The following is a 14988-nucleotide window of genomic DNA, read 5'->3' on the forward strand; positions in this document are numbered from 1 at the left end:
ACCTTTGACTAATGAAAACCTATCAATCTCTCCTTTAAATATACTCAATAACGGCCTCCACCGCTGTATGTGGCAATGAATTCCACAGATAAACCACCCTCTGGCTAAAGAAAATCCCCATCATCTTTGTTCTAAACGGATATCCCTTTATTCTGAGATTATGCCCTCTCCACATCTTCCATAGTTTTCAATAAAATCCCCCCTTCATTCTTCTAAACTCCAATGAATGCAAGTCAAAGATAATTCTGAGTAAGAATTGGCTGAAATCCATGAAGAGCTGGGAATAAATTCACCTGAGAGCACTGAACTAGTTAGTAATGAGAAGGCTGTGGAAATTAAGATGGATTATACGGAAAACCATCTTGCACATCGAAGATTACAAGGTCAGGAAGGGAAGAAGCAGAACATAACTAATATTCCCTACACCTTGTATTGAGAACAAAAATATCCAATAAAATCACAGAACAGAATTTGAAGATACGCATTAAATCATTATGCATTAGATGTGCTGACTGAAAGATGGCCACATTAGTAGGAGCCATTCATTACAGCTAACCATGCTCCATTACAGATCTGGACTGGATGTGTCTAGCAACCTACAGGCAGTGCACAGGCCAGATTCAGTAGGTTATCTGTGCATCAGCAATGTTGACATCAGTTCTCTGTCAAAATTCTGCTTCAGGGTGGATTTAGCATAATCAAGCTACTGAAGGATGGGACCTGCTCTTGGGGTTCCATAACTGGCCGTTGCTTGGCATGCCAAAGGTTCAGCCTAAGAGTCCAGCTCGGATTCAGAAGCCTAGGATCTTGGGGCCCTGGAGATAGGCGGATCGAAGGTCAGTGTCATGACAGGAGACCCGTGTGTCATCGGGAGAGTTGAAATATCTACGGCTGTGTGCCTGGAGACCTGGGATCTTTGCGATCTTCAGGCACAGAGCTCGAAAAAAATCAATGTAACGAACTTTTAAGATTGTAAACCAGCAAGTTGTTTGTTATGTCTCCCCACTCACAGGGAAAATGGACACACCTCTTTCTCCCTTATTAGGGAGAGAGAGAGAACCTGCGGTATGTGAATACTGGGCGAAATGCGAAGTCTTTGGGGTAACCACAAGTCTGTGTCTTTGCTATTGCTTGTGTGCTTGGTGGCGGTGCCGATGTATTTTTGCTGGTGGGGGAGGGGAGACTGTCACTCACTGCCGCTTATGGTGGGGGGGGGAGCTGGGGGGACTTTGGAGTTCTGACACTTGACTGTCGCTCATTCTTTGGGGCACTCCTCTGTTTTTGTTGATGGTTCTGAAGAAAAAGCATTTCAGGATGTGTTTGTATACATTTCTCTGACATTAAATTGTACCTTTGAACCTTTGAAAATTTCCTACTTTACACTATCTGGTGTAAACTCCAGACTCTCAGTGTAGTGGTGTTCTCCCACAGACCACCCCGATGGTATGCCCCCACAACCACCCCCTATGGCCTTCCTCCCACAGACCATCACCCGCTATGGTCTTCCTCCAGACCATCACCCCGATGGTGTCCCGCACAGACCGTCAGCCCCGATGGTGTCCCCCCACAGACCGTCAGTCCCGGTGGTGTCCCCCCACAGACCGTCAGCCCTGGTGGTGTCCCCCCACAGACCGTCAGTCCCGGTGGTGTCCCCGCACAGACCGTCAGCCCCGATGGTGTCCCCCCACAGACCGTCAGTCCCGGTGGTGTCCCCCCACAGACCGTCAGCCCTGGTGGTGTCCCCCACAGACCGTCAGTCCCGATGGTGTCCCCCCACAGACCGTCAGTCCCGGTGGTGTCCCCCCACAGACCGTCAGCCCCGATGGTGTCCCCCCACAGACCGTCAGTCCCGGTGGTGTCTCCTCACAGACCGTCAGCCCCGGTGGTGTCCCCCACAGACCATCAGTCCCGGTGGTGTCCCCCCACAGACCGTCAGTCCCGGTGGTGTCTCCCCACAGACCGTCAGTCCCGGTGGTGTCTCCTCACAGACCGTCAGCCCCGGTGGTGTCCCCCACAGACCATCAGTCCCGGTGGTGTCCCCCCACAGACCGTCAGTCCCGGTGGTGTCTCCCCACAGACCGTCAGTCCCGGTGGTGTCTCCCCACAGACCGTCAGCCCCGGTGGTGTCCCCCACAGACCATCAGTCCCGGTGGTGTCCCCCCACAGACCGTCAGTCCCGGTGGTGTCTCCCCACAGACCGTCAGTCCCGGTGGTGTCTCCTCACAGACCGTCAGCCCCGGTGGTGTCCCCCACAGACCATCAGTCCCGGTGGTGTCCCCCCACAGACCGTCAGTCCCGGTGGTGTCTCCCCACAGACCGTCAGTCCCGGTGGTGTCTCCCCACAGACCGTCAGCCCCGGTGGTGTCCCTCACAGACCGTCAGTCCCGATGGTGCTCCCCACAGACCATCAGTCCCGGTGGTGTCCCCCCACAGACCGTCAGTCCCGGTGGTGCTCCCCACAGACCGTCAGTCCCGGTGGTGTCTCCTCACAGACCGTCAGCCCCGGTGGTGTCCCCCACAGACCGTCAGTCCCGGTGGTGTCCCCCACAGACCATCAGTCCCGGTGGTGTCCCCCCACAGACCGTCAGTCCCGGTGGTGCTCCCCACAGACCGTCAGTCCCGGTGGTGTCTCCCCACAGACCGTCAGTCCCGGTGGTGTCTCCTCACAGACCGTCAGCCCCGGTGGTGTCCCCCACAGACCGTCAGTCCCGGTGGTGTCTCCTCACAGACCATCAGTCCCGGTGGTTTCCCCCACAGACCGTCAGTCCCGGTGGTGTCTCCTCACAGACCGTCAGTCCCGGTGGTGTCCCCCACAGACCGTCAGTCCCGGTGGTGTCCCCCACAGACCATCAGCCCCGGTGGTGTCCCCCACAGACCGTCAGCCCCGATGGTGTCCCCCACAGACCGTCAGCCCCGGTGGTGTCTCCTCACAGATTGTCAGTCCCGGTGGTTTCCCCCACAGACTGTCAGTCCCGGTGGTTTCCCCCACAGACCGTCAGTCCCGGTGGTGTCTCCTCACAGACCGTCAGCCCCGGTGGTGTCCCCCACAGACCGTCAGTCCCGGTGGTGTCTCCTCACAGACCATCAGTCCCGGTGGTTTCCCCCACAGACCGTCAGTCCCGGTGGTGTCCCCCACAGACCATCAGCCCCGATGGTGTCCCCCACAGACCGTCAGTCCCGGTGGTGCTCCCCACAGACCGTCAGTCCCGGTGGTGTCTCCCCACAGATTGTCAGTCCCGGTGGTTTCCCCCACAGACCGTCAGTCCCGGTGGTTTCCCCCACAGACCGTCAGTCCCGGTGGTGTCTCCTCACAGACCGTCAGTCCCGGTGGTGTCTCCTCACAGACCGTCAGCCCCGGTGGTGTCCCCCACAGACCGTCAGTCCCGGTGGTGTCTCCTCACAGACCGTCAGCCCTGGTGGTGTCCCCCACAGACCGTCAGTCCCGGTGGTGTCCCCCCACAGACCGTCAGTCCCGGTGGTTTCCCCCACAGACCGTCAGTCCCGGTGGTGTCTCCTCACAGACCGTCAGCCCTGGTGGTGTCCCCCACAGACCGTCAGCCCCGGTGGTGTCCCCCACAGACCGTCAGTCCCGGTGGTGTCCCCTCACAGACCGTCAGTCCCGATGGTGTCCCCCACAGACCGTCAGCCCCGGTGGTTTCCCCCACAGACCGTCAGTCCCGGTGGTGTCCCCTCTCAGACCGTCAGTCCCGGTGGTGTCCCCCACAGACCGTCAGTCCCGGTGGTTTCCCCCACAGACCGTCAGCCCCGATGGTGTCCCCCACAGACCGTCAGCCCCGGTGGTGTCCCCTCACAGACCGTCAGTCCCGGTGGTGTCCCCCACAGACCGTCAGTCCCGGTGGTTTCCCCCACAGACCGTCAGTCCCGGTGGTGTCCCCCCACAGACCGTCAGACCCGGTGGTGTCCCTCACAGACCATCAGTCCCGGTGGTGTCCCCTCACAGACCGTCAGCCCCGGTGGTGTCCCTCACAGACCGTCAGTCCCGGTGGTGCTCCCCACAGACTGTCAGTCCCGATGCTATTTCCCCATAGACCGTCACCCCTGATGGTATTCCCCTACAGACCGTCACCCCTCTATAGCCTTACTCCAGACCGTCACCCCCCATGGAATTCCCCCACAGTCTGTCATCCTTGATAGCACTCGTCAAAAACCAACTTATCCATCAGTCAGTCCCGGTGGTGCCTCCTCACAGACCGTCAGCCCCGATGGTGTCCCCCCACAGACCGTCAGCCCCGATGGTGCTCCCTCACAGACTGTCAGCCCTGGTGGTGTCCCCCACAGACCGTCAGTCCCGATGGTGCTCCCTCACAGACCGTCAGCCCTGGTGGTGTCCCCCCACAGACTGTCACCACTGATGATGCTCCCTCACAAACAGAGTGTGAACCTCCAGACCATCATCCATGAAGGTGCCCACCAGGGACAGATAGTGACTCCCACAGTCTGCACCCCTGAATGGTGACCCACACAGCCAGACCATGACCCAAACAGAGCATCACCCTGATTGTGCTCCCTACAAAATGCACCTCTGATGGAGCTCCCTACTGTGTGACCGTCACCCCAAATGACGCGCCACCAAGTCTGACCATGACTCCGATAGACCGTCATCCTTCACGGACCATTAACCCCAATGGTGCTCCCCAAAGACCGTGACCCCCAATGGTGCTCCCACTCATTTACAGACACACAGCAGCAACGATGCCCCACTGGTGTACAGCAGCTGGGACCTGGCTGATTTTTCCTATGTAATCCAAGAACTGTATCGCCCTAACGTCAGGCATCTGGTTGAGAAAGGTAAAGGTGGAAAAGCAGTTTGTACGTCGGGAGCTTTTCCAGCCTAACTGCCATATTACACAGAGGGCCTAATGTGTCTATGTTTGTACATTCAGACCAAGTCTACACCACAAACAAGAGAAGATCTGCAGACGCTGGAAATCCAAGCAGCACACACAAAATGCTGCAGGAACTCAGCAGGCCAAGCAGCATCTATGGAAAAAAAAGTGCAATCGACATTTTGGGCTGAGACCCTTGGGCAGGACGGGAGGAAAAAAGATGAGGAGTAGATTCTGTACAAATCTATACCAAACGGTTTCACTTTATAGACAGCAGGCAATGCAGTAGAAAACAGTGAAGTAAGAGCTGACTCTTAACTGCAGTGAATGGCTTACTCACCACATGTGACCACTGGGGGCCTGCAGTGAGACGTGGCTGCTGTACTGAAAAGCAGGTTGCTCCTTTGATAGAACTGGCTCCTAAACAATGACAGAGACAAAGGAAACTCACTTAGAGAATGCCCATATCAACGCTAGAATCCTTGCCCACATCTGAACTTTATCTAACTCCAGTTCGCTGTAATAGTAGAAATATAATAATGAATAGTGTTTCCAATGTCTGCTCTGCTTTACGTCCAGGAGAGATGCACTGGAGCAGCATGGTAGCATAGTGGTTAGCACAACACTTTACAATTCCAGCAACCCAGGTTCAGTTGCTGCCACTGCCTGTAAGGAGAAACCATGGGACTGAGTTCAAGAACTGTGAGGTAATGTTACAGTTATACAAAACCTTGGTTAGACCCCACTTGGAGTACTGTGTTCAGTTCTGGTCACCTCACTACAGGAAGGATGTGGATACTATAGAAATAGAGCAAAGGAGATTTACAAGGATGTTGCCTGGATTGGAGAGTGTGCCTTATGAGAATAAGTTGAGTGAACTTGGCCTTTTCTCCTTGGAACAATGAAGGATGATAGGAGACTTGATAGAGATGTATAAAATGATGAGCAGTGTTGATCAAGTGGATAGACAGAAGCTTTTTCCCAGGGCTGAAGTGGCTAACATTAGGGGCCATAGTTTTAAGGTGCTTAGAAGTAGGTACAGAGTGGATGTCAGGGGTAAGTTTTTCACACACAGAGTGATGGGTGCGTGGAATGCACTGCCGGTGACAGTGGTGGAAGTACTTACAACTGCGTCTTTTTTAAAGAGACTCTTAGATAGGTACATGGACCTTAGAAAAATCGGGGGCTATGCTGTAGGGAATTTCTAGGCAGTTTCTAGAGCAGGTTATATGGTTGGCACAACACTGTGGGCCAAAGGGCCTGTAATATGTTGTAGATGTCTATGTTCTATGTTCTAAATTATTAAACTTAATAACTTTTTGTACCAATGTTTCCTGGAGAGCAAAAATATTTCATTGCATCTTTCCCCAGATGTTCTGAAATCTAACTGCCTTATAATCAATTCAGCAACATGTCAAAAACTACTTATTTTGCTTCTCGAACCATTTTTGAACTGAAAACTCACATAACTTGTTGGAGGAACTCAGTAGGTCAGGCAGCATTTATGGAGTTGAACAGTTGACTCTCTGGGAAGAGGGTCCTGATCACAAACAAGAGAAGATCTGCTGATGCTGGAAATCCAAGCAGCACACACAAAATGCTGGAGGAACTCAGCAGAAAGAGTACAATTGATGTTTCGGGCAGAGACCCTTCAGCTGGACTGGAGAAAACAGCTGAGGAGTAGACTGACAATGTGGGGGGGGGGGGGGGGGGAGAGTGAAACACAAGGTGATAGGTGAAACCAGGGGTGGGAGGTGAATGAAGTAAAGATCGAGGAAGTTGATTGGTGAAAGAGATACAGGGCTAAAGAAGGGGAATCTATTAGGAGAAAACATAAGGCCTTGGAAGAAAGAAAAAGTGGGGGGGTGGGGTGGGGGAGGAGCACCTGAGGGAGGCAATGGGCAGGCAAAGAGATAATGTGAGAGAGGAAAAAGGGGATGGGGAATGGTGTGGGGGGGGAGGAGGCACTCCTGGAAGTTAAAGAAATTGACGTTCATGCCATCACCTTGGAGGCTACTCAGATGGAATATAATGTATTGTTCCTCCACTGAGTGTGGCCTCATCGCCACAGTAGAGGAGGTAATAGATTGACATATAGGAATCAGAATGGGAAGTAAAATTAAAGTGGGAGGCCTCTGGGAGATCCCACTTCTTCTGGTAGGTCTCTCAATCGATATTGGGTCTCACCGATACACAGGAGGCCACACAGGGAGCACCAGACACAGTGTATGACTTGAAACCATTCTGATATTTGCATTGAGGATATGAGTCAGATGTATTCTTACTGAGTTGGATGCCATGAATTGTGCTGTTTTGTGTAGGTGCAGTGCAATCACATAAAATTCATAATAAATAGTGTGAAAAAAAGAGTAACAAGACAATACTTGGGTTGATAGACCATTCAGAAATTGGAATGAGACTGGTAAATAAATAAATTACTACAGCACAAAGCCAAGTGCTAAACCCCTTCAGAACTAAATTTCACATCTTCTTCACCCTTTAAGGCCCAAACTATAAGCTAATGGGGCTTGACATAGCCTACAACAATTTTGCCATAAAATAGACTTTGCTTTTTTGTTATAATTGTGTTATTTCCTGTACAACTCTTGCATAATTTACATGCCACTTTCTTGTGAATGCTGCTGATCTGATGTGATGTGCCTGTATTTCATTGCTCCTGTGCAAACATGGACTTGCTAAACTCAACTTTGACCTTACTTACCTTTTGCATTGGGCTCTCCTGTAAGTGAAAACGTTTCCACATCTACCTTAGCAAACCCTTTCAGAACTATTTGTAATCAGGTCACTTTGATGTTTGCAGTAAAGCGAGTGGTTGCAACACCCATGGACAGACAGCAGATCTGACTGCTGATTCTGAGCACCATGTGAAAACAATGCAGATATCAAAGAGCAACCACTGTCTAGTGACAGCCTTGTGAAGTCTCACCATTAACATTTTAATCCACTTTCCTGTTGAAGCAGAGTGTATATTCACATTGACATTTTCTCAAGATGTCAAATAGCTATCACAGCTATTCACACCTGTTTGTGGCTCAAAATTGGTCCTTTCGGTTAGAAAATGCAACAAACACAATCCCACAGTGTAAAATGATCAAATATCTTGCTGTAAACACACACAAAATGTTGGGGGAGCGCTACAAATCAGGCAGCATCTAAGGAGAGGAATACACAGTTGATAAAAATAGTCTTACTTAAACCTTCAGATTCATTTTATTTATCACACATACATTGAAACATAGAGTGAAACCTGTCGGGATCCCAGCATAACCTAAGTGAGTGTCGTCACACATTCCAGCACCAACATGCCCACAGCAGAAAAACACAAAACATAACAGAACAACAAAAGCAAAACAAGCTACCATTTAAAACATAAATCATAAACACAAGAGCTTCCACAGATGCTAGAAATCCAGAGTAATAAACACAAAATGATGGAGGAATTCAGCAGGTCTGGCAGCATTTATAGAGGAATGAACAGTCGACATTTCCAGCTGAGATCCTTTATCCAGTCATAATGAACGGTCTCAGTCCAAAACAATGACTCTTTATTCCACTCCATAGATGCTGCCTAACCTGTTGAGTTCCTCCAGCATTTTGTGTGTGTTACTCTAAATCATTGGGATTACTGGAGGGTGAGACTGATGGAGGGCATCATCTCGTACTCACCCTGCCCACAACTCCTCTCCCTCGCACTGTCTCCAGCGTGCCAGACAGGCTGAAGATGCGCCAGTGCCTTTCCCGAAGCTGTACCACCTCTGTGCCAAGGTTCTCCAGCCGAATACAGTAGCGCCACTGTAAAGCAGGTTAGTGAGACACAAGTCAGCCAGTCAAATCAAACTTAATTTATTATCAAAGTACATGTATAAGATAACATGTTGGAGCAGAATTAGCCCATTTGGCCCCTCCATTTCAACATGGCTGATCCAATTTTCTTCTCAGCCCCAATCTCCTACCTTCTTCTCATATTCCTTCATACCCTGAAAAGTACATCACCATACATTATCTTGAGATTCGTTTGCTTGCAGATATTGACAGGAAAATAAACAAATATAACAGAATTTAGGAAAAACTATACATAAATAAAGATTCACAAGCAACCAATGTACAATAAATAGAGTCCATGACTGTAAATCTATAGGTTGTGGAATCAGTTCATAGTTGAGGTGTGTGAAGTTATCTATGCTGGTTCAGGAGCCTGATGTTTGAGGGGTTAATAACTGTCCCTGAACATGGTAGTGTGGTACCCAAGGCTCCTGTACAGAATGCCCAATGGTAGTAGCAAGAAGAGAGCCTAGATGGTGGGGGTCATTGATGATGGATTCTGCTGTCTTGTAACAGTGCTCCTTATAAACGTGCTTATGGGTGGGGAGGGCTTTGCCTGTGAAGGACTGGCTGTATCCACCAATTTCTGTGGACCTCAATCAGGGCCTCACAGTGAATCAGCGACCCATGATAGGAAAATGGAGGGCTATGTAGGAAGAAAGGGTTAGATTGATTTTAGAATAGGTTAAAAGGTTAGCACAACATTGTGGGCTGAAGGGCCTGTACTGTATACACTGTAACAAGTTAACACTCTGCAAGTCATACCAATCAGACTTCAGGGGTGTACAGCTGCTGCATTAAAAAAACAACAAATATGAGACCCGGGGGGATGGTGACATTGTACAGTAGAACATGAGCAGCAGGAAGAGGAAGTGCTTGCCACTCTTCAGTCAAAATCATATGGGTTTACTGTTTAATATGCTCTAAAGCCACAGGGAAGCTTTAACCATCCTCACTCAGTTCTCTTCCAGGTCCGACTCCCACTACCAGAACATCTCTTCCTGTCATATCCCTGTCCTTCCTCTCCCCTCTTCTTCCACCACTCTCACTACTTTCAACGGTCCCATGTTCTCAGCGCCTCCAGAACATCCCGATCTGCGTGGCTCCTCTCCCCAGTCACACAACATTTCATTTTCATTTCTAACTACAGATTTGTTTGGAGAATTAGTCCCGTGAATAGATCACACACCTGTTTACCAGAGATCCATATGAAAACTGAGCAATACTTACCCAGTACACGTGCGAATTCTGTGCTTCCTGCAATTAAATCAAGCATTGAAAGAATGAATTAATTTACTCCTTTAGTCAGAGATACAGCATAGTAATGGGCCCTTCCTGTCCAAAGAGCCCATGCTGCTCAATTACACCCATGTGACCAATTAGGGATGGGCAATAAATGCTGGCTTATCTGGCAATGCCCACATCCTGTAAATGAATTTTAAAAAATTAACCTATTAACTCATATGTCTTTGGACCGTAGGAGGAAACTAGCGTACCTGGAGGAAACCCACATGGGCATGGGGAGAATGTATAAACTCCTTACTGATAGCGGCAGAATTGAACAAGATTTGCTGGCGCTGTAATAGCGTTATGCTGAGTGAACTGTTATGCTACTGTGCTGCCCCATTCTTTGGAATGAGGGAGGAAATCAGAACCTGGGAGGGAACCCACAAGATCACAGGAACAACAGAATGTACTAACTCCTTAGACAGTGGTGGGAATTGAACCCTGATTAGTGATTGCTGATGCTTAAACATGTTGTGCCAACCGTTATATAACCATGTAGCCCCAGTCTTTGGAAGGAGAGAGGAAACCGGAGCAGCCAGTGGAAACTCACACGGTCATCAGGAGAACATACAACGGCAGAAAATCAACCCGGGTCACTGGCACTGTAATCACGTTATGCTAACTGCTATGATACCGTGCCACCGTGACAGGCAGGAATGACTAGATCTCTCTGTTAACTGGGAGCACTAAATGAGTCAGCATTTTGCAGGGCCGTAACAATCAGGCTACTGGGGTGTACTTATCTCGGGATGTTTGCAAATCAAATATCTCAGAAGCCAGTTTGCAGCTTTTATACAGGATACTCACAGAGAATAATGCCCTTCACTCAGCAACCTTCCCCATTTCACACCAGACCCTACTCTCAGAGAAACATCACAACTCTCTGTGTACGCTCAATGATGAGATGTAACATTCCTTATGAGGTTTTCAGCTCAGCTGCTCGGGAACATCATGCCCACCAGGTGTGACGAGATCTGAAGGATTATTAAATATGAACTGTTCCTTTAAAAAGAGCACGCATGCTACTTCAGCGACAGAAAGACCAAAAAGCCTGTGAGTTGCCTTGGAAACGGCAAGGCAGAGCTATATGATAGACAGCTGGTGTTCAGCAGTTGTGGAATACATACAAGGTCAACTGGCTTTGTAATCAGACACACCAGAGACAAGGAAGACACTGACACTGTTTGAGCTTTGTGTGACCACGACAGTGTGGATAAAGGGGTGACCAGTGGAAAGCTATTGGTGTGTTTAACCCTTGCCTGGGTTGATAGCTGTACCACATGAAAACGGGATTCTCTTTTGTGTGGTCACAGTCGGTGACTTTAATAAGTTTCGAGAGCAGGAAGACGACGTGGAAGATTCGACGGCATCAGCACTAGGAAGATAAAACATCTCTCTCTCTCTCTCTCTCCCCCCAACCTACTCAATTCAATATCCAGAACTGAACTGACTTCATACCTTTACCATCGTAAGACTGTATCATTTATCACCTGAGCTGGGAGAGGCTTGGGAACTTTATTTACTCACTTATATATGCATATACTCTGCTAACCTGTTTGCCTTATCCTATTTTTACATTACTTTATCACGCAGTTGCTAATAAAATAGTGTTTATAACGGAAGACTCAGACTCCAGGTGTGTCCATTTCTGTTGGTCCTTTTTAACTCATTACGGGGTATGTAACACAGGCAATATATTTTAAAAAAACAAAGGTGTGCAGAAATTATTTAAGGGGAGCACATTTCTGGAGCCAGTATGACTATAATTAATTATTCCTCCTTAACCTTGCTCTAGCACCAAAAAGACAAACTTCCTCCAGTCCTGGGTTAAATAGAGGATGTATGTATGTGCGGGATCTGCTCCAGCTACCATACTCCTGAAGAGTAAACCTATCTATGTCCGTCTGCCCCACCACCTGAAAGGTATAGCCTCCAACCACCCCAATACCAGCTGCTACAATGCCTACCCAACAACATTTGTACAGTAAAAAAACAACACATTAACAAGCAACATTTTAAACCATCTCAAGCAGACAAGGAGAAAGAAATATGGATAAAATGTTTCAGCAACATATTTCCTCGGCCTGAAATACTGACTCTTTATTCCTCTCCATAGTCACCGACTATTTTGTGTGTGTTACTCTGGATATCCAGCATTTGCAGAATCTCATGTTTATATTTTCTGGCCTTTGTGCTTCACAAATTCCAGCCACTCCCTGCAACCAGCTTACCATGATCACACTTACTTGTAGGATTTTATATTCAATACCTCACCTTCCAGTCAGTCATACCCACCCACTCCATCTACTATGTCACTCTCCACTACATCATTTCCCCTGGTCCAGAGTTGTGCTGTCACGATACTCTGTTCCCATTGGTGGTAGAGTCTCTGATCTATTTATTTATTTAAAGACACAGCACAGTAAGAGGCTCTTCTGGCGATCTTTCAAAGAACACCTTTCCCTCTGCTCCACATCTCTCAAGCACTTTTTTTTTGGAGTAATCACAGCCAACTCTCCTGCATAATTCAGTTCATCTTCCCCCATCCACCTCCTCAGTGAAATGACTGAGCCCTCTCCAACTCTTCCTACCTAGTGCCTCCTCACCCACTCAGTAAGTGCAGGCTCTCCCCAATATCCTCTTACTCTTGCCCAGTCGACCCTCGCGTACTTCAGCTCTTTCAATGGAAGATACGAAACCACGTGCTGGAGTGATACTAAACCACAAATTCCAAAGTGTAAAATTAAACTCAAGAGTATGTTTCCTGACTTTGCATGTTCAGTAAAGGTCACACAGCTTTACCCGCATGCCCAGGTAGAATGATATAATTGTGACCCTTACCCGCATGCCCATGTAGAAGGGTATAACTGTGACCCTTACCCGCAGGCCCATGTAGAAGGGTATAACTGCGACCCTTACCCGCATGCCCATGTAGAAGGGTATAACTGTGACCCTTACCCGCAGGCCCATGTAGAAGGGTATAACTGCGACCCTTACCCGCATGCCCACGTAGAATGATATAACTGTGACCCTTACCCGCTTGCCCACATAGAATGATATAACTGTGACCCTTACCCGCATGCCCATGTAGAATGATATAACTGTGACCCTTACCCGCATGCCCATGTAGAAGGGTATAACTGTGACCCTTACCAGCATGCCCATGTAGAAAGGTATAACTGTGACCCTTACCCGCATGCCCATGTAGAAGGGTATAACTGACCCTTACCCGCATGCCCATGTAGAAGGGTATAACTGTGACCCGAATGTTCTCAGTTGTTTCTCGATGAACATCAGACAGTTCCAGCCAGGGATGGTTCTTCTCCTGCCATGCACGCAATGTGTCTCTGGCTACAAATGGCAGAGCTGGGGGTGGAGGGAGGGGTTGAGGATTAAATAATGCAGTAGCTTAATCAAAAATTCATTGCATCAGGACAAACAAACTGGAAATGATTGTACAAACTCATTTCATCCAGAAATTTAAGTGTATGCCAGCTTTCTCACCATTGCTCTTACAAGAACCAACACAGCCTGAAGCATATCTCCACTGTAAAGTCACCAAAGAATGACAAATTTCAACAGATATACCATGGAGAGCATTCTAACCAGTTGCAACACCACCTGGTAAGGAAGGGTTACTGCACACGATCGGAAAAAACCTGCCGAGGATTGCAAGCTCAGCCAGCTCCATCACGGACACTCGCCTCCCCACCAGAGGACATCTTCAGAAGGCGATGCCTCAAGAAGGCGGCATCCATCATGAAGGATCCTGACCGCCTGGGACACGCCCTTTTCTCATTGTTATCGTCAGGGAGGAGTACAGGAGCTTGAAGGCAAATACTCAACATTTTAGGAAAGGATTCTTCCCCTCTGCCATCAGTTTTCTGAACAATGAACCCATGTACAATACATGATTTTGCTTTCTTATTGAACAACTTGTCTTTTATATTTCTTATTGTAACTTAGAGTGATTTTTCTGAACGTTGCACAGTCCTGTTGCCTTTTAACAACACATTTTGTGACATTTGTCAGTGATATTAAACCCGACTGTGATGCAACTGGTTAGTTCATTCACACAAGTACCCACCCTGACGTACCACACTCAATGGTCAGATAACTGGTACCCACACACACACATACCAACCTCAACGGTCAGATAACTGGTACCCACGCTAACCCACATACCGCCCTCAACGGTCAGATAACTGGTACCCACCCTAATCCACACACCACCCTCAACGGTCAGATAACTGGTACCCACACACACACATACCACCCTCAACGGTCAGATAACTGGTACCCACGCTAACCCACATACCGCCCTCAACGGTCAGATAACTGGTACCCACACACACACATACCACCCTCAACGGTCAGATAACTGGTACCCACGCTAACCCACATACCGCCCTCAACGGTCAGATAACTGGCACCCACGCACACACACACCACCCTCAACGGTCAGATAACTGGTACCCACACACACACATACCACCCTCAACGGTCAGATAACTGGTACCCACCCTAACCCACACACCACCCTCAACGGTCAGATAACTGGTACACACCCTGATGTACCACACTCAATGGTCAGATAACTGGTACCCACCCTAACCCACACACATACCGCCCTCAACGGTCAGATAACTGGTACCCACCCTAACCCACACACATACCACCCTCAACGGTCAGATAACTGGTACCCACCCTAACCCACATACCACCCTCAACGGTCAGATAACTGGTACCCACCCTAATCCACATACCACCCTCAACGGTCAGATAACTGGTACCCACCCTAACCCACATACCACCCTCAACGGTCAGATAACTGGTACCCACCCTAACCCACATACCACCCTCAACGGTCAGATAACTGGTACCCACCCTAATCCACATACCACCCTCAACGGTCAGATAACTGGTACCCACCCTAACCCACACACCACTCTCAACGGTCAGATAACTGGTACCCACCCTGACGTACCACACTCAATGGTCAGATAACTGG

At 48.9% G+C, this 14988-nt stretch overlaps 1 protein-coding gene across 2 annotated transcripts in view; it reads right to left on the reverse strand.

Annotated features, from left to right (window-relative positions):
- poldip2 (polymerase (DNA-directed), delta interacting protein 2) overlaps positions 1 to 14988 on the reverse strand; it is a 50148-nt gene that overhangs the window by 7370 nt on the left and 27790 nt on the right. For both annotated transcript variants that reach the window (XM_073053028.1, XM_073053027.1), the window contains exons 7-10: positions 13207 to 13343; positions 9921 to 9947; positions 8535 to 8660; positions 5188 to 5267 (exon numbers count right to left, since the gene is read on the reverse strand). In XM_073053028.1, coding sequence (XP_072909129.1) covers positions 5188 to 5267; positions 8535 to 8660; positions 9921 to 9947; positions 13207 to 13343 — 370 coding nt within the window. The remainder of the gene's footprint in view (positions 1 to 5187; positions 5268 to 8534; positions 8661 to 9920; positions 9948 to 13206; positions 13344 to 14988) is intronic.

The sequence above is a fragment of the Hemitrygon akajei genome, chromosome 8, assembly GCF_048418815.1.
Source record: "Hemitrygon akajei chromosome 8, sHemAka1.3, whole genome shotgun sequence".
Classification (NCBI taxonomy): Eukaryota; Metazoa; Chordata; class Chondrichthyes; order Myliobatiformes; family Dasyatidae; genus Hemitrygon; species Hemitrygon akajei.